The sequence below is a fragment of the Capricornis sumatraensis genome, chromosome 16 (genome assembly GCF_032405125.1).
Source record: "Capricornis sumatraensis isolate serow.1 chromosome 16, serow.2, whole genome shotgun sequence".
In the NCBI taxonomy this organism is placed as follows: Eukaryota; Metazoa; Chordata; class Mammalia; order Artiodactyla; family Bovidae; genus Capricornis; species Capricornis sumatraensis.
The window spans coordinates 79,835,341-79,861,665 of record NC_091084.1 but is presented as its reverse complement, the minus strand read 5'-3'; the positions used below and the strand labels follow the sequence as shown (position 1 = coordinate 79,861,665).

The 26,325-nt window shown below is 39.0% G+C and overlaps 1 protein-coding gene and 1 pseudogene across 1 annotated transcript; both read left to right on the top strand.

Moving 5' to 3' along the window:
* The first annotated feature begins 767 nt into the window (after positions 1-767).
* On the top strand, positions 768-1,697 carry LOC138092277 (olfactory receptor 5M5-like; annotated as a pseudogene).
* Positions 1,698-11,692: 9,995 nt separating this feature from the next.
* On the top strand, positions 11,693-20,171 carry LOC138093198 (olfactory receptor 5M3-like). Its single transcript, XM_068989316.1, is given in 3 exon segments — positions 11,693-11,705; positions 19,235-19,609; positions 19,612-20,171. Coding segments are annotated over 3 exon segments (948 nt in total).
* Positions 20,172-26,325: the final 6,154 nt, after the last annotated feature.

Here is a 26,325-nt window from a genome sequence, read left to right as displayed (position 1 = left end):
ACTCCAAGGGACTCTCAAGAGTCTTCTCCAACACCACAGTTCAAAAACATCAATTCTTCGGTGTTCAGCCTTCTTCACAGTCAACTCTCACATCCATACATGACCATAGGAAAAACCATAGCCTTGACTAGACGGACCTTAGTCGGCAAAGTAATGTCTCTGCTTTTGAATATGCTATCTAGGTTGCTCATAACTTTTCTTCCAAGGAGAAAGTGTCTTTTAATTTCATGGCTGCAGTCACCATCTGCAGTGACTTTGGAGCCCAAAAAAATAAAGTCTGACGCTGTTTCCACGGTTTCCCCATCTATTTCCCATGAAGTGATGGGACCGGATGCCATGATCTTCGTTTTCTGAATGTTGAGCTTTAAGCCAGTTTTTTCACTCTCTACTTTCACTTTCATCAAAAGGCTTTTTAGTTCCTCTTCACTTTCTGCCATAAGGGTGGTGTCATCTGCATATCTGAGGTTATTGATATTTCTCCTGGCAATCTTGATTCCAACTTGTGTTTCTTCCAGTCCAGGGTTTCTCATGATGTACTCTGCATATAAGTTAAATAAGCAGGGTGACAATATTAGGGGTTATGACCTATTAAAAGTCTTACCTCCTACAGTCTTAGACTATGTCTGATAATAGCTATGTGTGAAGATAACTGAGGGTAGAAGAAAGAGAGAAAAGGAATAAAAGAAAGAGAGAAGAAATGTTTGATGGGCTTCTCATTCACTTCTTATTTTAATTTATCTAAATGGACAATGCTGGCATCTAAGACAATGGGCAGAGGAAATTCCACCGTGGTGACTGAATTTGTTCTCTTAGGATTAACAGATCATCCAGCCCATTCCCTTTGTGCTGTTCCTGGAGATCTATCTGATCACCATGGGAGGGAATGTTGGGATGTTGCTATTGATCAGGATAGATTTATGCCTCCACACCCCTATGTACTTCTTTCTCGCCAGTTTGCCCTGCTTGGGTTTGTGCTATTCCACTAATGTGAGTCACAAGATGTTGGTGAACTTCTTATCAGAGAAAAAAGAAAAATTCCTACACTGCTTGTTTAATCCAGTGTTATTTTCTCATTGCCATGGTGATTACTGAATATTACATGCTAGCTGTGATGGCTTATGATAGGTACATGGCCATCTGTAATCCTTTGATTTATAGCAGCAAAATGTCCAAGGGGGTCTGCATTCACCTGATTGCTGGTCCATATACCTACGGGCTCTTAGTGGCCTGATGGAAACCATGTGGACACGCCACTTGACCTTCTGTGGCTCCAATGTCATTAATCACTTCTATTGCTCTGATCCACCCCTCATTCGACTCTCCTGCTCTAACACTTACATTAAGGGGACATCCATGTTTGTGGTGGCCAGATTTAACCTCTCCAACTCGCTTCTCATAACCCTCATCTCCTACATCTTCATTCTCACTGCCATCCTGAGGATGCGCTCTGCTGAAGGCAGGCACAAAGCTTTTTCCACCTGTGGGTCCCATCTGGAGGCAGTGACTGTGTTTCACGGGAGCCTGTTCTGTATGTACGTTAGACCTCCCACAGACCAGTCAGTGGAACAGTCCAAAATCATTGCTCTTTTCTACCCTCTGTAAGCCCTATGTTGAACCCCATCATTTATAGTTTGAGGAACAAGGATGTGAAACAAGCTTTTCAGAAACTTATCAGAAGAAAGGTACTTTTGACCTAAAATTGCAGTGTCTTTTTCTTTACATATTAAATAAAAGTTGTATTTATGGGAACTGGACCCAAGTTTAACTTATTACTGAAATGTTAATTTTAAATCCATGATTAAAAGCTATAAGCTATGACAGAATAGTTAAAGACTCAATTTGTAATTTCACATGTGACACGTGTCCATTGTGTGTAAAGTGAGTGAAGTTGCTCGTTCATGTCCGACTGTTTGTGACCCTATGTACTGTAGCCCACCAGTTTCCTCCATCCATGGGATTTCTCAGGAATATTACTGGACTGGGTTGCCATTTCCTGCTCCAGGGAATCTTCTTGACCCAGGAATTAAACCTGGGTCTCCCACATTGCAGGCAGACTCTCTACAATCTGAGCAACCAGGGAATCGTGTAAAAGGTTGGGCATTATATTTGTAGGTATTTCACGTTTATGTTTATATCTGTATATATACATTAATTTTATAATAAAAGGCACACATTCTCACAGTAAAACATTTAATCTCTAAAAGAATATAAAGTAAAAGACTTCCTTTTCTTTGTCCCACTCTGATCTTCCATTCTCAATTCTCAAATTTACCACTATTAACGAATCTTTATAATTCCAGAATATTTGTCTATATCCACAAATCAATGTATGGTATGACCATATATATATATATATATATACACAAAACTGTTAATAACACATATTGTCTATGGTGAGCTAAACTTTAGTAGTTTATAATTTTGTGGCACTTACCATGCAGGCGCTTTGAACACATGGTTTAGAAGAATGTGATCACAACTGCTGATAAGACACTTGGGGAGACAATGTATGATGGTACCCTCATGTCCATGACTGACATCTATTTATTTTTCTCCACCTGTGACAGTCATTTTCAAAAGACATTTTCCTCCTTAGGCCATAATGGGAAGTAAAACTTTCCAAACAATTTATTTTTACATATTAACTGCTGAAACAAAGAATCAGTTCAGTTCACTTCAGTTCAGTCTCTCAGTCGTGTGCGACTCTTTGCGAGCCCATGAATCGCAGTACGCCAGGCCTCCCTGTCCATCACCAACTCCCGGGGTTCACCCAAACTCATGTCCATCAAGTCAGTGATACCATCCAGCCATCTCATCCTCTGTCATCCCCTTCTCCTCTTGCCCCCAATCCCTCCCAGCATCAGAGTCTTTTTCAATGAGTCAGCTCTTCGTATCAGGTGGCCAAAGTACTGGAGTTTCAGCTTTAGCATCATTCCTTCCAAAGAAATCCCAGGGCTGATCTCCTTCAGAATGGACTTGTTGGATCTCCTTGCTGTCCAAGGGACTCTCAAGAGTCTTCTCCAACACCACAGTTCAAAAGCATCAGTTCTTTGGCATTCAGCTTTCTTCACAGTCCAACTCTCACATCCATACATGACCACTGGAAAAACCATAACTTGACTAGACAGACCTTTGTTGGCAAAGTAATGTCTCTGTTTTTTCTTTCTTTTTTTAAAATATAAATTTATTTATTTTAATTGGAGGTTAATTACTTTACAATATTATATTGGCTTTGCAGTTCTAATGTCTGCTTTTGAATATAGGTTGGTCATAACTTTCATTCCAAGGAGTAAGCCTCTTTTAATTTCATGGGTGCAGTCACCATCTGCAGTGATTTTGGAGCTCCCAAAAATAAAGCCTGACACTGTTTCCACTGCTTCCCCGTCTATTTCCCATGAAGTGATGGGACCAGATGCCATGATCTTCGTTTTCTGAATGTTGAGCTTTAAGCCAACATTTTCACTCTCTTTTTTCACTTTCATCAAGAGGCTTTTTAGTTCCTCTTCACTTTCTGCCATAAGAATAGTTCATACAAAGATTTAGGGTTTACCTCTGGAGGAACTGTATCGTCTCTAGAGTTTATCAACGTCATTCCAGCATCCTAGAGTTTTCACGCTTTCTCTCCTCTCTAGTAATCCATTTCTTCAGGACGTGGCAGATATTTTCTGTCAATACTGTAGTTCAAGTTTTACCCACAATTGTACTTTGTCACAATCAATTCTATATGTCCAATTTGTTGATTAATTATGGTGACTTACTTGTAAGTATTTTAATGTTAAAGATGCAAATATTAATACTAGTTGATTTGAAGTTCCATAGCTCAGGCAAAGTTGAGGAATGTTTAGTGGATATCTACAATGAGACAAGAACGGCTTCATGTACCAGTGAAACTGCAAGGAACACTAGTGTTGCACAGTTTTATGACACTGTAAAGATACAAGTCAACAGATTTTGTTAAGTGCTATAATAAAGAGAATGAAAGGGCTGATGCTATAGAGGAAAGAATCCATTTACTCTGAGTAAACTGCAGTGAGTCTTATAATTGCACAAAACAAGAACTTCTTCATCTTTTTGCACCTATCAGAATATACCCATAAGTCCCAGTTCAATATTATGTCAGACCAGGCAGGGTCTGAATAAAATCAGTGTTGGATGTTACTTCCAAAAAAAGTAGGATGACACAAATATTATTACCCCTCAACTGACACCTTTTTCTCCCATTTGTATTTCAAAGCATCCTTTTCACCTTAGACCTTATTTTTGCTCAATATTTCTTGCAGAGTAATGTTTTTTATAGTTATTAATTCTATGCTATCCCATACCACTTCAATCTTTTCATTACTTGATATTGTTTTGAAATAACTTTAATTTGAAAGTTAGATTGCCTATAAATTCTGTTAAAACATGCATACAAATAACTAATCTTTTAACTTTTAACATCCAATTTATAGCTTGTTGAATTCTACCTAAATATCTAGAGATCTGTTGTTTTAAGCATACAAACATATTCAGTTGTGTAAAACTAGCCCTTTTATTATTTCAAATGTTGTGACTGAAAGGTCCATGTCTCTATCTTTACAATCTAGCCAGGTTTGATGCTAAATAGAGATTCAGTAATGATTGTAGCATTAAAAAATGTCCATTTTGAACATGAACAAAATATGTGTCTCCATTTTTACATATATAATAAAGTTTTTGAAAGGACCAAGTGACTCTGAGGAAGCATTATTTTTAAGCCAACAGTACTGTTCAGAAATTCAGGTGACCCACGTTGTCATTGATATTTATGACTGACTAGCAATATGGTTCTCATATTTATGCACTCATGCACACAAGTTTAAGGCTTAAGAGGATTTCACCCACTACTTTCATAAGTTATTGTCGCACTATCTAATCATCTCATCCTCTGCCACACTCTTCTCCTGCTACCCCATGTACTGCAGCACACCAGGCTTCCCTGTCCTTCACCATCTCCCAGAGCTTGCTCAAACTCATGTCATCCAACCATCTCATCCTCTACTGGCCCCTTCTCCTGCTGCCTTCAATCTTTCCCAGCATCAGAGTCTTTTCCAAAGAGTCTGCTCTTTGCATCAGATGGCCAAATTTAGGAGCTTCAGCTTCAGCATCAGTCTTTCCAGTGAATATTCAGGACTGATTTCCTTTAGGATGGACTGGTTTGATCTCCTTGTTGTCCAGTGAACTCTCAAGAATCTCCTCCAGCACCACAATTCAAAAGCATCAATTCTTTGACATGCAGCCTTCTCTATGATCCAACTCTCACATCCATACATGACTACTTGAAAAGCCATAGCCCTGACTACATGGACCTTTGTCAGAAAAGTGATGTCTTTGCTTTTTTAATATGCTGTTAAGATTGGTCATAGCTATCCTTTCAAGGAGCAAGTGTCTTTTAATTTCATGGATGCAGTCACCATCAACAGTGATTTTGGATCCCCAAAATATAAAGTCTGTCACTTATTTTCAAATTCTATTTGCCATAAAGTGATGGGACTGGATGCTGTGATCTTAGTTCTTTGAATGTTGAGTTTCATGCCAGCTTTTTTTTTTTTAATTGGAGGCTAATTACTTTACAATATTGTGGTGGTTTTTGCCATACATTGATATGAATCAGCCATGGGTGTATATGTGTTCCCCATCCTGAATCCCCTCCCACCCCCCTCCACATCCCATCCCATCCATCTGGGTCATCCCTGTGCACCAGCCCTGAGCACCCTGTCTCAAGCATCGAACCTGGAGTGCCGATTAATTTCAGATATGATAATATACATGTTTCAGTGCTATTCTCTCAAATCAAGCCAGCTTTTTCACTCTCCTCTTTAACCCTCATCCAGAGGCTCTTTAATTCCTCTTCACTTTCTGCCATTAGAGCGGTATTATCTGCATATCTGATGCACTTTCCTAAGGAGCAATAACTGTGGTAAAATAGTTACATTTTCATTCCCACCTATCAGAAAGATCAATGGCTCTAACTGACAGTTTTCTTTAATGAAAACCAGTCCTGGTGTATTTAAACAAATAGTTGCATATTCCAGGGAACAGTAATGCTATAAGTCTAATATTTTTATTCCTACATATTTTCTTTGGAGTAGTGGATATTTGAAGAATATTTCGACTTTCACACTCACACATGTACACATGGAGGAGAGAGAAAGAAATAATCATAATTTTCAAAGATTAGGCACTATTTTAATATTGGTTTGGCCGAAATGTTCGTTCGAGTTCTTCCATAAGATGTTGCAGAAAACCAGAACGAATCTTTCTGGCCAACTTAATATCTGTTGTTTCACTTAGTGTTATCACCAATATTATTATTTCAGTATTATAGTCCCTAATTTAGAGATGAGCATACAGAGACTACAGATTACTAACATAAAATCACATAACTTAGAAGAGCATTTCAAATATATTTGATTTCCAAGTTTACTGCTATTTTTTTATTAATCTACTAAACCATCCTTTAGTTTAGTATCCTTTAGCGTGGCCTGCTGCAATGGTGCACAAGTGTGGCCGAGAGAAGCTACCCCACGTCCGAGATCAGGGGCAGAAGCTAGGAGGACACCATGCCCGAGGGGCGGCAGCCAAGAGGAGCTACCCCATGCCCTAGGTCAGGGGCAGCGACCAAGAGTGCCCGGCTGCAACGGTTCAGGAATGGCCGAGAGGAGCTACCCCACGTCCGAGGTCAGGGCGGTGGCCGAGAGTGCCAGGCTGCAACAGCGCAGGAGGGCCGAGAGGAGCTACTTCACGTTCAAGGTCAGGAGGGGCAGAGGTGAGGAGATACCCCTCATGCACGGTAAGGAGCAGCTGCCCTTGGAAGGAATAGCTGTTTCCCCATCTATTTGCCATGAAGTGATGGGACCAGATGCCATGATCTTCGTTTTCTGAATGTTGAGCTTTAAGCCAACTTTTTCCCTCTCCTCTTTCACTTTCATCAAGAGGCTTTTTAGTTCCTCTTCACTTTCTGCCATAACGGTGGTGTCATCTGCATATCTGAGGTTATTGATATTTCTCCTGGCAATCTTGATTCCAGCTTGTGTTTCTTCCAGTCCAGGGTTTCTTATGATGCACTCTGCATATATGTTAAATAAGCAGGGTGACAATATACAGCCTTGACGTACTCCTTTTCCTATTTGGAACCAGTCTGTTGTTCCATGTCCAGTTCTAACTGTTGCTTCCTGACCTGCATACAGATTTCTCAAGAGGCAGGTCAGGTGGTATGGTATTCCCATCTCTTTCAGAATTTTCCACAGTTTATTGTGGTCCACACAGTCAGAGGATTTGGCATAGTCAAAGCAGAAATAGATGTTTTTCTGGAACTCTCTTGCTTTTTCCATGATCCAGAGGATGTTGGCAATTTGATCTCTTGTTCCTCTGGCTTTTCTAAAACCAGCTTGAACATCTGGAAGTTCACAGTTCATGTACTGCTGAAGCCTGGCTTGGAGAATTTTGAGCATTACTTTACTAGCATGTGAGATGAGTGCAATTGTGCGGTAGTTTGAGCATTCTTTGTCATTGCCTTTCTTTGAGATTGGAATGAAAACTGACCTTTTCCAGTCCTGTGGCCACTGCTGAGTTTTCCAAATTTGCTGGCATATTGAGTGCAGCACTTTCACAGAATCATCTTTCAGGATTTGAAATAGCTCAACTGGAATTCCATCACCTCCACTAGCTTTGTTCATAATGATGGTTTCTAAGGCCCACTTGACTTCACATTCCAAGATGTCTGGCTCTAGATTAGTGATCACATCATCATGATTATCTGGGTCATGAAGATCTTTTTTGTACAGTTCTTCTGTGTATTCTTGCCACCTCTTGTTAATATCTTCTGCTTCTGTTAGGTCCATACAATTTCTGCCCTTTATCGAGCCCATCTTTGCAGGAAATATTCCCTTGGAATCTCTAATTTTCTTGAAGAGATCTCTAGTCTTTCCCATTCTGTTCTTTTCCTCTATTTCTTTGCATTGATCACTGAAGAAGGCTTCCTTATCTCTTCTTGCTATTCTTTGGAATTCTGCATTCAGATGCTTATATCTTTCCTTTTCTCATTTGCTTTTCACCTCTCTTCTTTTCACAGCTATTTGTAAGGCCTCCTCAGACAGCCATTTTGCTTTTTTGGATTTCTTTTCCATGGGGATGGTCTTGATCCCTGTCTCCTGTACAATGTCATGAACCTCATTCCATAGTTCATCAGGCACTCTATCTATCAGATCTAGTCCCTTAAATCTATTTCTCAGTTCCACTGTATAATCATAAGGGATTTGATTTAGGTCATACCTGAATGGTCTAGCGGTTTTCCCCACTTATATAGTCAGTGTTTCCTAAAACATAGGTATGTGATAGATAGAAGATAGATAGATAGAAGTATAGAGAACTTTTGCAAAGTGGAAATTACAATTTAAGTCTTATAATATGAAAAAAATTAGACATCATGTTAACATACTGATGGTATCATCAATGTGTATAATTTATTCATGTGTATTAAATCTATTTTTATTTTCTTAAACAGAAGAATTCATCTGGAAATATTCTGAATAAATCAGACAAAAAAGAAGGATTTTAGCCTCCTGAAACTGACCGTTGTTCAATTTTGCAACTTTTCTTCTTCATCTTATTCCTATTTCCCTGTATTCTCCTTCTTGTTGAAAATTTAGACCTAACTTTGAGATTAACACCATCATCCTGTCACTTTGCCAATCTGCCAATTTCACACTTTCAGGTTAACATTTTGTTTAAAAAGGTCATTTACTTGCCCAACTTATTTGAAGAGTATAATCTGATTACATTTCTGGTAACTCAAGGTTAGTTCCTGCTGCTCTCTGTGACCATTACATCCATATGATTACATACTTTTCATGTCGATTTCATGTATTTTTCATTAGTTCCGAAATATACACTTATGTGGCTACCATTGCCTACATATGTGATTTTTCATAGATTTGTACACAGCATCACATTTGTTTTCTTCAGAGCCGGAGATACGGAGCAACATTACGGTGTCTTGCCACTTTGTAATTACTAAGATCAAATGAAATTGTTATTTATTATAAACCATATTTGTACTGAAAAATATGAATAGGAATATATGGTAATCTCAAAATTTTACATTTTTGTAAATGACTTTTCCATCTTTTTAATATTTGAAAACCAGAAAGATATCCCTGCTTTTTAATCCTCTTATGAATATGGTACTTCCTGGGAAGAATGAATAGTAAAATTGTAGTGTCTCTCCTATATGTTTGTGATTCTTCATTTGAACTGCCAAATATTTAGAAAGACTATAAAGAATACCAAAGTTGAATTACTGCATATTTTTCTTTATTCATAAGCATGAAAAATCACTACCTGAAAAATTTGCATGGCTCATATTTGATTATCTTTTTCTATGGGATATTGTAAACATGATTTTAGTTTGTTTTATTTGAATAATAAAATAAAATATTATAAATTTTTAAGAATATTCAATCCAGAGTCAAGACTACTATTTATATCAGTGACTTATTTAAAACCCTTGGCTCTGAAGCCTTGATTTCTTATTTTTAAACTCATCTATCTCACATTCTACAAGTAAATGTTCAATGGAAATTTAATTGTTAAATAAATTTTCCTGAGTTTTAAAGAAATACAATACTCATTACTGAGCTTTGAAAATCAGAATACATGTAAAAGTAGTCATTGATTTGGAAATTGCAACATAGTTAAAATTATTGTTTATTTTGATGATCTTGGGTTGAGTAATCTATTATTTAAAAAATTGATTTTTTCCTAGAAAACTTCCTCTATTTGACGACCTTAATGGAAGCTTATTTACCTAGGCAAGACAATGTTGAGGTAAAGTTTCCTCTTATTTCACAGCTCAACTGATAGAGATAGTTTTAGAAGTCATCTGATAAAATATCTGATAAAAATGTATTCATGGTCATGTATTAATTTACTTAACACAAAGTTATTAAGATTTGTCAAAAAGTAGAAATTGTAGCCTTTAAAAAGGATTAAATATACACCCACTGCCATATTTATTTATGAAAAAAATTCATATTTATTTGCCATAAGACTTTCTAGGACAAGGGAAACAGTTAATGAATTTTTAAAAATTGTTTTGTGAAGAGATAGAAAAATTAATTCTGAATAAGACTTTTAGGAAAGAGCTAGGCTTTGAAAACTGAGTAGAATTTCAAAAAGCTAGAGGATGGTTGCAAAGGCATTTTCTAAAGAAAGAAGCAATAAGAGGCAATTGATGGAAGTAGAATAGCTTGATCATGCCTGGGGCATCAATAATGGATAGAAAACTGAGAAACTGTACACAGGATCACATGAGGTGGGATGGGAATGTGTTGCTAATATGTGTTGGATTAAATTTGTTACTCCTTGGAAGGAAAGTTGTGACCAACTGTTGGGGTCCAGCCCCGGTGGATCCAGGGTAATTCGAAGTGAGGATGGAGTCAGCGTCCTAGGAATTAATTGCTTAATTAAAGATATAGAGAGAGATTAGAAAGAAATAGTGTGGTAGGAAAATTAGTGGAGAAAAAGAGGCTGAATAATTTGGTTTATGTGGGATACCAATAAAACTTCGAGACAAGAAGCTTGCACTACCTACATATGCCACTGGCGCCCACTTGAATATGGGCAGGTGCCCCGCCTTGGGCTCCCTCTCGCGTGGAACTTAAAAGCCAGGGCAAAATTAGCAGGCTTGGCAAGCACCCAAGCTCCAGATGGGAATTCAGCCAGAAAAACGGAGAGCAAGAAAGAACGACACGGGGGAATCAGTCTTTCCAGAAACTGATCCGATTTCTTTATTTTTAGGTTTGCTTATATACCTTTTGTTACACATAGAGACAAATGAAAATTTTAAAGTTACACGGGGGTCAGCAGTCCTGACCTTTATCAAAATCAGGTGCTTCATATGAATGTATACAAAAAGGTCTTGGGGGTTTTACATCATCTTCTGGCCATGAGGCCTGCTGACATTGTGATCCTTTCTTTCTGATAACGGTCAGTCAACCAAAAAACTTATTTTCCAGGGGTGATTTTTCTTAAACCAGGCACCACCCTCCAAAGGTACCAGATAAAGTTGCATTCCTATAGGGTGAGGGTGTAGTGGGTTACAATTAAGAAAGGAATTTACTTAGCCTAAGGTTAACATGATTAATCTTAAAGGTTAATACTTATTTCTCCTATATGCTAGTTATATATTCATTAACATATATAAGGGCAGGGGATTTAGCAGCAAACATTGGCCCAATAAATGAAAAACCCTTCACCAACATGATTTTTATCTTTAGAAAAACCCAATGATAACTAAGACTTTCAAAATACTCCAAATGTCTGTGCTGTTTATGGTTGAGAGGTTGTAAACAATCATGTAGGTAGTAGCAAGAGTGTGGATAATTCTGTCACACAAGCTAGTCTGCCAGCAGAGAGGTTTGACCTGAGACACCCGTGTCATGCCCAGGAATTTTCATTAACTGGAGCTGTAGGTTAACTCCTTCTCCGAGAGAGATGGGGGACAGCCCCCCGAAAAGTCAGAGGTGTAGGTGAGAGTGTAAAACAGTAAAGTGGGCAGACTCTGGTTTGGGGGATAGATGCTCGGGAACAGGGGGTTTCCTGAGGCTCGATCCCGCCTTTGCGTATTCCGAAGCCTCCTTCCTCATGACCTTTGCCATGGGTGGAGTTCCTCATGCTGGCTCCCGGCAACCAACCTAGAGAGCACATTAAAAAGCAGAGACATACTTTGCCAACAAAGGTCTGTCTAGTCAAGGCTATGGTTTTTCCAATAGTCATGTATAGATGTGAAAGTTGGACTATAAAGAAAGCTGAGCATCGAAGATTTGAGGCTTTTGAACTCTGGTGCTGGAGAAGACTCTTGAGAGTCCCCTGGACTGCAAGGAGATCCAACCAGTCCATCCTAAAGGAGGTCAGTCCTGGGTGCTCGTTGGAAGGATTGATGTTGAAGCTGAAAATCCAATACATTGGCCACCTGATGTGAAGAGCTGACTCATTTGAAAAGACCCTGATACTCGGAAAGATTGAGGGCAGAAGAACTGGACGACAGAGGATGAGATGGCTGGGTGGCCTCACCAACTCAATGAGCATGAGTTTGCATCGACTCCAGGAGTTGGTGATGGATAGGGAGGCCTGGCACGTTGCAGTCCATAGGGTTGCAAAGAGTCGGACACGACTGAGCAACTGAACTGAACTGAACTGAAATTTGTTATAGATAGGAACCTTAAATCCTTTAAACCTGAGTAGTGACAAGAACGGTGTAAGACTGCCATTATTTGTTACATTTCTGAGATAACAATTCTGTGAAGAACAATGAATTCTTTCAGCCAAGGTAGAGAGTGACTACAGGAGTGGCCACCATTGTTAATCTGGCAAATGATAGTCCCCTTCCCAGACTACTTTTATTCCTCACTAAGATGTGTAGTTCTTCCTTTCATCTGGGGATACACTTTGCAAAAAAAAAAAAAAATATATATATATATATATATATATATGAATTGGTAATTTGCATATGTGCTAAGTCTCTTCAATTGTGTCCAACTCTTTGCCACCCTATAGATTATAGCCAGCCAGGGTCGTCTGTCCTTGAATTCTCCAGGCAAGAATACTGAAGTGGCTACCATGACTTCCTCTATGGTATCTTCCCAACCCAGTGGTCAAACCTGAGTATCCTTCAGCTCCTGCATCGCAGGTAGAATTTTTACTGCTGAGTCGCCAGGGACGCCCAGTAGGTTATTTATCCTCTCTTTATCTTTGCTGTCACTTCGGCTTCCCATTTATTTACAGATTTAGTGTTGTGTTGACCGGTTCCCTCTTATCAAGATCCTAATATGCATTTCCATGAATCACCCTTGTCTTCCAAATCACTGAACAAAAGCTGAGTTCCACTAACCTCTCAGAAACAAACAAACAAACAAACAAACAAAAAAACCTATTGTTTATGGTATTTTTACTATAACAGTCCAAGCAAACTAAGACAATAATCCACACAATAACCAGACATCTAAAGTTCACTAAAAGACAATACATGGAAGAATATATTCTGTTTGATTTCAGTTATGTAGAATTCAGAAACCAACACAAAGGATCTACAGTGATACAAATGATCACATCATCATCACATCATGTAGCTGCTCAGTCGTGTCTGACTCTTTGCCACCCCATGGTCCGCCAGGCTTCTCTGTCCATGGGATTCTGCAGGCAAGAATGCTGGAGTGGGTTGTCAGTTCCTTCTCCAGGGGATCTTCCTGACCCAGGGATTGAATCCAGGTCTCCCACACAGCAGGCAGATTCTTCACCATCTGAGTGACTGGGGAAGCCCATCAAAAGTGAAGATGCAGCTAACTTGAGGGATAGTAACTGAGAAAGGAGGTGAGATGTGGTCTGAAGTAGTGTTAATCTTCTCCTTGCTTTCGAAACAGGTCTTATAAGTTTGCTTACTGTGTTAACAGTTCATTAGGCTGTATGTGTTTGTGCTGTGTATATATTGCCTGTGTGTATTAAACTTCACTATAAAGATTAACCATATATAAAATAATGACACTAGTCTGCAAAGAAGGAAAGCTTCATTCCAGTATCAAAGCATTCTGTTTGTAAAACACAGAGCATATCAATTTGCTAGGGCTGCCATAATGAAGTACCACACACGGGGAGGCTTAAACCAGCGAGATGGACTTTCTCCTAGTTTGGAGGCTATAAATTCAAGATCAAAGTGTCAGTAGGGTTGGTTTCATTCTGAAGCCTCTGTCTGGTTTGCAGATGCCTGTCATTTCCCTGTGTCTGTAGGTGCTCTATCCTTCGTGAGTTTCTATGTACTAATCTCTTAAAAAAGTAATAATAAAGACAGCAGTCATCTTGATTTGGGACCCACTCATATCAACTCATGGCACTTTAATTTCCTCTGTCAAGATGCTATCTCCAAATTCAGACATATTCTGAAGTACTGACAGTAGAGATGTTGATACATGGATTATAAAGGAACACAATTCAATCCATAACACGAAGTAAAGTAGTAGCACATTGTGACACAAAGTCATGATAATGGGGTGGAAGAAATTGCACTAAGCTAATATTATGGCAAATATAATGTAGTATGCGCATCCATGGCAGACATCAATACTATCGTGTGGACTTCCCAATGCAAGAAGAAAAATATTGAGACTGAAGGTTGGGTCCCATGGGAAATCTGCCTTGTACCCAGTTGTTATTTCTCCAGAGAACTCATGTATTGAAGAATAATTATCTTAAAAAGTAATTATTTCACCCTCACTTGTTTGTGCAGTCTCTTAGGAAAATGGTATCAACCTACAAATGATATAAATTAGGTCTTCATCATTCCTCAGAAGAGCCATTGATACTCTTTCTGAAGACAGCTCTTCCCCCATTGGTAGGTAGATTTCTTTATTCTATGTGTATTTATAACCATCAAAAGCCTACTTATTTGTTCAATCATGTATGATACCAACATTAGACTTATGATTTATAAATAACTAGATGGAAAAAGAGAAATGCCAGTGACCGGAAAAGTGCAGAATTTTAGTAAATATAGATGACGTCTACATAGAAAAGCAAACACTAGTATTGTCACTGCTAGCATGTTTTTTTCTTTATTTCTTGCCAAAACAGAAGTCAACTCTAGCTTTCTTAAGCAAAAAATAAACTGTTTTGGAAACACATGGCCTTGCAGATCAATGTGTAGCCAGAATACCAGCCATAAAGAAGAAACCCAAGGAGTCTGAAAACAGGTCGGCTCAGACTTCATAGAGTCAGTCTTCCTTTGCAGGTTCAGTCTGGCCTTAAAGCCACACTGCAATCAATTTAATGCAAAACTAGTTTGCGTTCAAGTGACCACCTTAAGTCACTAACTGACTCATGTAAGATATCCCCAGGCCAGCATTTCATTTCTGCATATTCCTCTTTGAACCAAGAATCTTGGCCCTCAGGTTCCACAGTGAAACCAAAACTGAGACCAGGAAGAGAGAATCTTCCTCATGCCAACTCCAAGCAGTGGGAAATTCTCTATAAAATATTCTAACGGGATGCTAATGGCTGGAGAATTTAAAAGCTGGCCAACTGTCAGAACTGTTCAAAAATATATTTTTTGAACACAGTGAAGGAAAATTCCAGCTATTCACCTGGAAAGTTCTTATTCTATTGAATCTGAAAAAGTTGGAAAGCATAAAACTTGCCCAACTTAATTATTTTGGATTCTCCAGTAAGGAATTGATTATGTAAAAATTATCCAAAAAGAATAAGGTCATTTGGGAAAATATTGTTCTTTGATACCATACTCTTTTCTCTTTCTAAACTCTTTCTCACCTGTTTATATAATTAGATATAAAGATAAACAAACCTGACTGTGATATATGATGATGGCTATGCACATAAAGCATTTGTTCAAACCAAAAGACCAGGGAAGAGAAAGAGAAGGGGAAAGTGGATAAAGAAAAAAGTGAGAGAGCACAATTAGAAGGGAAATGAAAAATTGGGAAATAAAAAATAATGGAGGCCCATTTTTGACATGGCCCTCCATCATTTTTATTTCCCTAGTTTTCATTTCCCTTCTAATATCGCCAACATCTGCTGGATCATGAAAAACCAAGAGAGTTCCAGAAAAACATCTATTTCTGCTTTATTGACGATGCCAAGAACTTTGACTGTGTGGATCACAGTAAACTGTGGAAAATTATGAAAGAGATGGGAATACCAGACCACCTGATTTGCCTCTTGAAAAATCTATATGCAGGTCAGGAAACAACAGTTAGAACTGGACATGGAACAAGACACTGGCTTCAAATAGGAAAAGGAGTACGTCAAGGCTGTATATTGTCACCCTGCTTATTAAACTTATATGCAGGGTGCATTATGAGAAATGCTGGGCTGGAAGAAGCACAAGCTGGAATCAAGATTGCCAGGAGAAATATCAATCACCTCAGATATGCAGATGACACCACCCTTATGGCAGAAAGTGAAGAAGAACTAAAAAGCTTTTTGATGAAAGTGAAAGAGGAGAGTGAAAAAGTTGGCTTAAAGCTCAACATCCAGAAAACGAAGATCATGGCATCTGGTCCCATCACTTCATGGCAAATAGATGGGGAAACAGTGGAAACAGTGTCAGAGTTTATTTTGGGGGGCTCCAAAATCACTGCAGATGGTGACTGCAGTGATGAAATTAAAAGATGCTTACTCCTTGGAAGAAAAGTTATGACCAACCTAGACAGCATATTCAAAAGCAGAGACATTACTTTGCCAACAAAGGTCCGTCTACTCAAGGCTATGGTTTTTCCAGTAGTCATGTATGAATGTGAGAGTTGGACTGTGAAGAAAGCCTAGTGCCAAAGTATTGGTGCTTTTGAACTGTGGTGTTGGAGAAGACTCTTGAGAGTCCCTTGGACAGCAAGGAGATCCAACCAGTCCATTCTGAAGGAGATCAACCCTGGGATTTCTTTGGAAGGAATGATGCTAAAGCTGAAGCTCCAGTACTTTGGCCACCTCATGCGAAGAGCTGACTCATTGGAAAAGACTCTGATGCTGGGAGGGAAAGGGGGCAGGAGGAGAAGGGGACGACCGAGGATGAGATGGCTGGATGGCATCACTGACTCAAAGGATGAGAGTCTGGGTGAACTCCAGGAGTTGGTGATGGACAGGGAGGCCTTGAGTGCTGTGATTCATGAGGTCGAAAGAGTTGGACACGACTGAGTGACTGAACTGAACTGAACACCACTACCTTTTCATGTTGCTGTTTGTTTTTCCTGTTGCTAAGTTGTGTCCAATTCTTTGTGACCCCATGGGCTGTAGCATGCCAGGCGCCTCTATCCTCCACTATCTCCTGGAGAGTTGGGTCAAATTCACGTTCATTGAGTCACTGATGTTATCTAACCTTTTCATCCTCTGTTGTCCCCTTCTCCTCCTCTGCTCAATCTTTCCCAGCATCAGGATCTTTTCCAATGAATTGGCTCTTTGCATTAAGTGTCCAAAGTAATGGAGCTTCAGCTTCAGCATCAGTCCATCCAATGAATATTCAAGATGAATTTCCTTCAGAATGGAATGGTTTGATCTCCTTTTCACATCATTTTTTTTTCCTAGATCATCCTTGATACCACCCAATTAGATCTAACTTGCCAAATAAACTGTTCTCTATTGCTTATTCTTTAGAAATGTGTTAGTGTGGGGACATCTCTAGAGGTCTTGTGGATAACACACTACACTCCCAATTCAGGGGACACGGGTTACATCCCTGCTCAGGGAACAAAGATCTCGAACAGTGCACAGTGAGTCCCACATGAGGGTGAACACCACTAGCAGCCATAGCACATTCTGCTGATTTAATACCAGCATGCCCTGCTGATGTGTTTGCAGTCCTTTTCAGGGATGAAACCTCTCCTTCACCTTTGTGTTTCCTCTATTATTTATGATGGCTTCTACAATTTATTTCATCAATTTATTTTTGAATATGAAATTGCCAAACAGTGTTCTTGTTCAGGGCATTCAACTGTTTTCCAAAAATAATAGATTATCTTAAACTTTTTTAATATAGATTTATTTGTTTTAATTGGAGGTTAATTACTTTACAATATTGTATTGGTTTTGCCATACATCAACATGAATCTGCCACAGGTATACACGTGTTCTCCATCCTGAACCCCCCTCCCTCCTCGCTCCCTGTACCAGCCTTCTGGGTCATCTCAGTGCACCAGCCCCAAGCATCCTGTATCCTGCATCAAACCTGGACTGGTGATTCATTTCATATATGATATTATACATGTTTCAATATCATTCTCCCAAATCATCCCACCCTCTTCCTCTCCCACAGAGTCCAAAAGACTGTTCTATATATCTGTGTCTCTTTTGCTGTCTCACATACAGGGTTATCATTACCATCTTTCTAAATTCCATATATATGCGTTAATATACTGTATTGGTGTTTTTCTTTCTGGCTTACTTCACTCTGTATAATAGGCTCCAGTTTCATCCACCTCATTAGAACTTATTCAAATGTCTTATTTTTAGTGGCTGCATAATACTCCATTGTGTATATGTACCAGAGCTTTCTTATGCATTCATTTGTAAGAAACTAGCGTTATTTGGTAAGTTTACAGGTAAATCTGTAATCTGATTTTTGCTTCTTGTTCCTGTTGGGCAAATAAGTTCACAGGAAGCTCCAAATGACCCTTGAACACATTTGAGACAAATACAATCCTCCTTCAGTAGCCAACAGGGTTTGCTTCTCTCCCCAAGACACCAAACTCTGTAGAGATTCAAGTCCCTCCTACACAATGGCACATAACCTATGCATGTCCTCCTGTATAATTCATCATCTCTAGAACAGGTATGATATTATAGTATTTGTTACATTAATACCACTCTAAAGATTAGCATTCATCTCTTTGTTTTACTTATTTCTTAATCTGCAGCACATAACAGTGGAGGATATCTAGTTGATTATAATTGCATGCTAGATATGAAAGAGTACTTAGCTAGGGAATATGCATAATGCTTGAATGTGAGGTTTCCTCTTTATTTTGATGACTGTTGTGACCAGGTTCTGTCTCTTTAAATGAGCACAACTAGCAGGCTTAGATTAAGGATAACTTTTTATCTGGTAACTAAGGCTGATAATTGAGTTTGAGCAAGCTCCAGGAGTTAGTGATAGACAGGGAAGCCTGGTGTGCAGCAGTCCATGGGGTCACAAAGAGTCAGACACAACTGAGTGACTGAACTGAACTAAGGGCTGATAAATATCTGATTAAGTAGCTTCCATCTATAATCTAGGATAATATGGTTACAATTAGGAGGACATAAAGTAGTATTTGTGACGTGTTAAAAAGAGAAACTAACTCTCCATAAATATTTTAAAAACATGTGATTACCAAATATGCCAGTGTTAGAAACAAGGGGTATTTAGAAAGTAGTTAATGGACAATTGGCCAGTTACAAAGTTTAGTACTAGCCTGGTTCAATCACATTTTGTACAACTGTTATGTAATTAGAGTTGTGTATTTACCCATCTAGTATTCATAATTATGAGAGAGACTGTTACATAGCAAGTGTTCAGACATAATTTGTTGAAAAGAATGGAATAACACATTCATAGATAATTAATACAGTAAAAATTGAAAGGGGACATAAGAATATAAATTAGTAATAAATACTTGATTTTGAATTTGTTTCACTTTAATTATCACAGAGGCTTGTAAATAACACTGACCAACAACAGAGAAAATGCTCAACTTCACGGATGTGACAGAGTTTATTCTTTTGGGACTAACGAGTCGTCAGGAATGGCAAGTTCTCTTCTTTGTCATTTTCCTGCTGGTCTACATGATCATGGTGGTGGGTAATATCGGCATGATCCTGTTAATTAAGGTCAGTCCCCAACTCAGCAGCCCCATGTACTATTTTCTGAGTCATTTGTCATTTGTTGATGTGTGGTTTTCTTCCAATGTCACTCCTAAAATGCTGGAAAACCTGTTATCAGAGACAAAAAGGATTTCTTACGCTGGCTGTTTGGTCCAATGTTTCTTTTTTATTGCTCTTGTCCATGTAGAAGTTTTTATTCTTGCTGTGATGGCCTTTGACAGACACATGGCCATTGGAACCCTTTGCTCTATGGCAGCAAAATGTCAAGGACTGTCTGTATCCGACTGATTTCTTTCCCTTATGTGTATGGTTTTCTGATTAGTCTGGCAGCAGCATTATGGACCTATGGCTTGTACTTCTGTGGGAAGATTGAGATCAACCACTTCTACTGTGAGGACCCACCTCTCATCAAAATGGCTTGTGCTGGGAACTTTGTAAAAGAATATACCATGATCACTCTTGCCGGCATTAATTTCACATATTCTCTGACTGTAGTTGTCTTATCTTACCTGTTCATCCTCATTGCCATTCTGCGGATGAACTCGGCGGAAGGCAGGCGCAAGGCCTTTTCCACCTGTGGGCCCCATGTGACAGCGGTCGTCATATTCTACGGAACCCTTATCTTCATGTATCTCAGAGGTCCCACGGAGGAATCTGTGGAGCAGGGGAAGATGGCAGCCGTGTTTTACACCACGGTGATCCCCATGCTGAACCCCATGATCTACAGTCTGAGGAACAAGGATGTGAAAGAGGCCATGAGCAAAGTGATCGGCAGGACAATTTTAACAAAGTAAAGTTGGGATACTTTTGTTCCCTGCATTTCATCAATATTCATTTGTCAAAAGATTACTGCTTAGTACACAGCTTTAGAGAATTCACAAAACGTAAGGACTTTACCCTTTACAAAAAAAAAAAAAAACAAGAAAAAATTAAAATTCAGAGGGAAAAAGTGAATTTTCTCTCACTGATACAAGTAGTCAAGCTTAGCTAAAAGTAATAAATTAATAGAGAAGATTATGTCAGCCCGAGTTCACAGGTATATGTATTGACATTGTTTATATCCTTTGTTAGAATAAATAGATTTTGTTTTTCTTATTCAAAAATGTTGCGATGAATTTAGGATATACTTATCTATCTATTAGAGTACAATCTGAGGTAGAAGAAATAACAACATATTTAATTCAGTTCTCTCATGTAAGTGCATAAAGATGGTGGTCTTGCTAATGGTTTTTATTTTCCTGAGGGGAAAGGAGAAGCGCATGTGAATTCATTTCTGCTAACTCACACGTGCATTATGGGCAACATTTCAAAGCTCTTCACACATAAACAAATTGGGAATTTTGTTCAAATTATAATAACATCACTGAGTAGTTGAAAAACTTAAGCCTGATATGTAATGCCTTTTCCAATGTGAAAGGTGGATCTGTTTGGAGATCTTTGTTTTGAAAATAGAAATACCATGATATGTAATCCTTTTCCAATATTTTTGTATTTAAGAGACACAACAGCATAAGTGTCTCTCTTTCGCTGATTCTAATAGCTGCTGTGGGGCCAGACTGTGCACATGTTGTGTACCCCAGCCAAAATGCCATCATTCTAACTGAGAAGCAGGTAGAATTAGTGACTGTGTCATTTTGCATGTACAAAGCTACAGATTTCCCCTCACAAATTAAATTAATATTCACGTGGATTATTTTGCACTTTTTTGACTGAATTATGATATCAAATATTAATTTCTTTTTACTTGAAAGAAGGAATATTTGGGTGGTCTCTTTTGTTAACAATGACACATCCTGACTTAATAGTGTAAACATAGTTTGGCTTCTCTCTTGTAGCTCGTTTCATCTAATACAGTGATGAGGCAACAAGCTTACAACTTGGACATCCATAATGTTTCTCTGTCTTCTGATATAAGTAAACAAATAAATATCCTGATATCTTGATGAAACATATAGCCAGTGAAATGTCACTCACACATTAAAATCATGCATTTAAATCATCACAAAATGCATAATTTATCTACAGAGATGTAGATATAAAATAAGAATGATGTATAGGAGATCAAACATTTCTCTTTGTCCAGTGTTTTTTTAAAATTATTATATTTATATATTTATTGTTGAATGTGCTGGGTATTCATTTCTGTGAGGGCTTTTCTCTAGCTGTGGCCACTGGGGTGGATCTCTAGTTGTAGTTCACGGGCTTTGCCTCGCAGCAGCTCCTCCTGTCGCCCAGCGCAGGGTCTAGGGCATGTGGACTTCAGTGGTTTGGGCACAGGGGCTCAAGAGTTGTGGCTCCCAGGCTCTGGAGCACAGGCTCAATAGTTGTAGCATTTGGGCTCAACTGCTTCCCTGGAGAATCCCAGGGACGGGGGAGCCTGGTGGGCTGCCGTGTATGGGGCCGCACAGAGTCGGACACGACTGAAGTGACTTAGCAGCAGCAGCAGCAGCTCCATGGCAGGTGGGATCTTCCTGGATCAGGGATTAACCCATGTTTCCTACACTGGCAGGTGAATTCTTTACAATGAGCCACCAGGGAAGTCCTCTTTGTCCAACGAGAGTTTTTATTTTCCTCAGGGGAAAGCAGAAGAGCATGTAAACTCATTTCCATTCATTCACCCATACATCATGGGCAACATTTCAAAGCTATTTGCATGTAAAAAAATTGGGGATTTTGATTAAATTATATAATAATACCATTGTGTCTATAATGCAAAACTTAACCTCCCTAAAGAATTTAAGCTCTTACTTAATGTTACTATTTGGGTGAGCTAAAAGTAATTCCTTTTGTCTGTAAGACTATTCACCATTTATTGGAAAACTCTTGGCGTTCCAAATTAGTTGATGATCACTAACAAATTTTAAAATGTAATTTTAAAGCTTTTAAATTAAGGATAGTTTTCATCTGGAATAGTTTTGTAAAATGGTTTTTAAAACTGAATGCTACTGTTACATTTGCTTCTATGTTTACTGGCATCATTATAGTCAAGCATCTTCAGCATAAAGTATACTTATCTTTCTCAGTCACCCTGTCTCTTTCTTGATCTCTCCCTCACTAACACACACACAAATGCCACAGTTTCTTCTTCTGAAATCTACATTTCCTTGAGGGAGTACAGATTACACTGTAATGACCTACTGCAAGTAAGTTTACCAGATGCATTTTCTCCGTAGTTAGTGAGAAGGAATTGAGGAATCCTGCATACTTGGGCACTGAAATTGTTATCATGAACTCAGCTCTCATGGGTTCATGAAATTCTGTTAGCTATTTTGTCTTAAAAATACTAAGCCAAGAATTTATTTCAAATATTCTTAGGTTGAAAAAGCTCCAAAGTTTCTGGGAGAAAGTGAAAGTGAGAGTGAAATTCAGTCGTGTCTGACTGCGACTCCTGGACTATACAGTCCATGGAATACTCCAAGCCAGAGTGCTGGGGTGGGTAGCCTTTCCCTTCTGCAGGGGACCTTCCCAACCTGGGGATTGAACCCAGGTCTGCCACATTGCAGGAGGATTCTTTGCCAGCTGAACCATGAGGGAAACCAGGTAAGGAGAGGGAGGGATGGATTTGGTGTGTCTATTATGTTTTCAGTGTGTCTCTATGGGTTCCAATAGGTGTGAAGTGTGTGTGTGTGTGTGTGTGTGTGTGTGTGTGTGTGTGTGTGTATGTGCTCAGTCATGTCCAGCTCTTTGCAATCCCATGGACTGTAACCCACCAGGCTCCTCTGTCCATGGAATTTCCCGGACAAAATTACTGGAGTGGGTTTGCTATTTCCTTCTCCAGGGGATCTTCCTGAAGCAGGAATTGAACACTTGTCTCTCGTGTCTCCTCCAGGAGTCGGACACGACAGCGACTGAACTGAACTGAGGAGCCTGGTGGGTTACAGTCCATGAGGTCGCAAAGAGTTGGACATTACTGAGTAACTAACACTTTCACTTTCAGTGTGGAGATGCAGGTAAGGAAGTTATAAGTTTTACATAGGTAGCCCCAGGGAAATGCTGGTGAAAGAGATGGTCATTTTTATATGAATTACAAAAGTAGATTCTGCTTTATCTACATCTTTGGGGCCTGAAGAATAGAATCATGAAACTCAGTCTCTTGCTAAGTGAGTTGTCCTGCCTAGATTTCTCTATGATAAATGAGTGATCCTCCTGGCTACTTATGTTGAGAACCATATTGGTACCATAAAACCCAAGAGCATCACATGCCTTGCCTTCTCCATAGAGGATGGCCTTAAAAATTAAACTTAGAAAAACATTAAGGTGATAAAATTAATTGGCAGTTGAAAAGTATCCTGGATCAGAGGTAGGTTTCTCTGAAAGATATTAGATCCAAGACTTCTATGAGGAGTCGATTCCTGTTCTGGGAAGCACATGGATTTTCTCAAGTTAGAAGTTTTTCTCTCAAGATCCACTCAGAGCGCTAGCTTATACACACCAAATATGTTTATACCAATTACCAAAGTATGGCTTAAACATAACACCAGGGCTTCTCAACCTGAGATGTACCTAAGTGTTAGTTAGATACATGCCTCTCTTCCCTGTGTCAGTCACCTATTGAAAAATCTGATAATCATTTTCTTTATTGAATGAATATTTCTTGCACTTCTACCATGTGCCCCATGTGTCATGGGTCTTGGGGCAGGGTCACGTCCAACGCTCTCTAATAAAAGGTTTATTGCAACAGAAAAACAAGAATAGCTTTGGAAGAAAATCAGCAATTCCCTTCATAATTCTTCATAAGAAGAATTAGGCTCTTGTTATAAGAACGGAAAAGGAAGCAGTGTGAGTATACTGATCTGGGGAGGAAAGGAAAGAAGTCTGATGGACGGGCATAAATTGCCAGGCCAATGAGTTAAAATGATCGAATGTATATACCACTAATATTATTAACGATTTTGTGGTTGTGCAAAGGACATTTTTTTCTGTGTGTGGGAGCATGCTGCTAAGCTTGTATGATTTTAGTTCTCCACCCAGGAACCTGGGCCCACAACAGTGAAAGCACCTAGTCTTAACCATTGGATGACCAGGGAATTCCCACAAAGGACGTATTTTTGTTTCCCAAGTACAGAAAACCATACGCATGCATGCTAAGTCACTTCAGTTGTGTCTGAATCTTTGAGAGCCTATGGACCTGGACTGCAGCCTGCCTGACTTCTCTGTCCATGGGATTCTCTAGGCAAGAATACTGGACTGGGTAGCCATTCCCTCCTCCTCTGAGGAGTCTTCCTGACCCAAGGATCTAACTACCCAGCATCCCTTAAGTGTCCTGCATTGGCAGGCAGAGTTTGTTTTTTTTTTTTTTTTAACCACTAGCATGGCAACTGTCCTTAGGTTCACAAAGATTTGGACACTACTGAAGTGGCTTAGTGCATAGGCAGGTGATGAGTAGGGCAAGTTTGGACTCTGCAACATACTTTTTTTTTTTTTTAATTTAATAAAATAGCATTGTTTGGGCAATTTACAGTTAGATCTGTAAGCTACTTTTCTTGATGCTGTTCCCATGGACTGAGGATATTCATAAGCAGTTCAAAATGACCCTGCAATGCATTTGGGACAAATATACCCATCCTTAAGTAACTCAAGGGAAATTGGTTCCAGGACGGCCCTTCCCACCACTCCCCAGGACACTGAAATCCACATGCTCAAGTCTCTCTTACAAAATGGTGTAATGTATTATTATACAGACCCCATGGACTGCAGCCTGCTAGGCTCCTCTGTCTACAGAATTCTTCAGGCAAGAATATTGTAATGGGTAGCCATTCCCTTCTCTAGGGGAACTTCCCAACCCAGGGATGGAACCCTGGTCTTCTACATTGCAGCCAGATTCTTCACTGTATGAGGCACCAGGGAAGCCCATTATTATAATCAATGCACATCCCAATATATATTTTGTCATCTCTAGATTACATGTATACTTATAATATTTAGATACATCATTACCACTCTAAATAGTGACATTAATCTCCGTATTTACATTACTCATCTTGTTTACTCTGCACAATGTAACAGTGGAAGATACATATTAGATTTAAATTTCTTGTTAGGTATGGAAAAGAGTCTTTATCCAGGAAATATATATAATATATGAATGTGTTTAGGTGGTTTGCCACTTCATTTTGAAGTCTACTGTGATCAGGTTGTCCCTCTTTAAATGAGTATGAGATAAGATTAAAAATAATTTTTGATCCAACATTTAGGGATGATAGATTATTTGATTAAATGGTTTACATCTCCAACCATGGAGAATATAATTATAATAAAAAGAGATAATATGATATTTTGAGTTACATTAAAAAGAATATTAAGTGCCCATAAATATCTTAAAAATAGGTGACTACAAAATATAACAGTATTGGAAAAAAGGGATATTTAAGAAGTATTTTTGGACTTCCCTGGTGGCTCAGATGGTAAAGAATTTGCCTGAAATGCAGAAGACCCAGGTTTGAATCTTGGTTGGGAAGATCCTTGGGAGAAGGGAACCTCTACCCACTCCAGTATTCTTGCCTGGAGAATCCCATGGACAGAGGAGCCTGTGGGCTACAGTCCATGGGGTCACAAAAAGTGGCACAAAACTGAGAGACTAACATTTTCACTATTTTCTCTTTCAGTCTTGGATAAATGGCCATTTATCCCATTTATTCATTTAAAATTTAAATGATTTTTATTACAAGTTTTGTTCAATCACATTTTGTAAAAACTGTGACAATGGCAACTGAGTCTGTATATTTTTCCATTTAGGTAACCTTCAGAGAGTTTGTTAAATAGCAAATGCTCAGAAATGATTTGCTGAAAGGAGTGTCAAAGTACAGCCATAGATCCATTCAGTTCAGAGCCTCAGTCATGTCTGACTCTTGACACCATGGACTATAGCATGCCAGGCTTCCTGGTCCATCAACAATTCCTGGAGGTTGCTCAAACTCAAGTCCATCAAGTCAGTGATGGCATCCAACC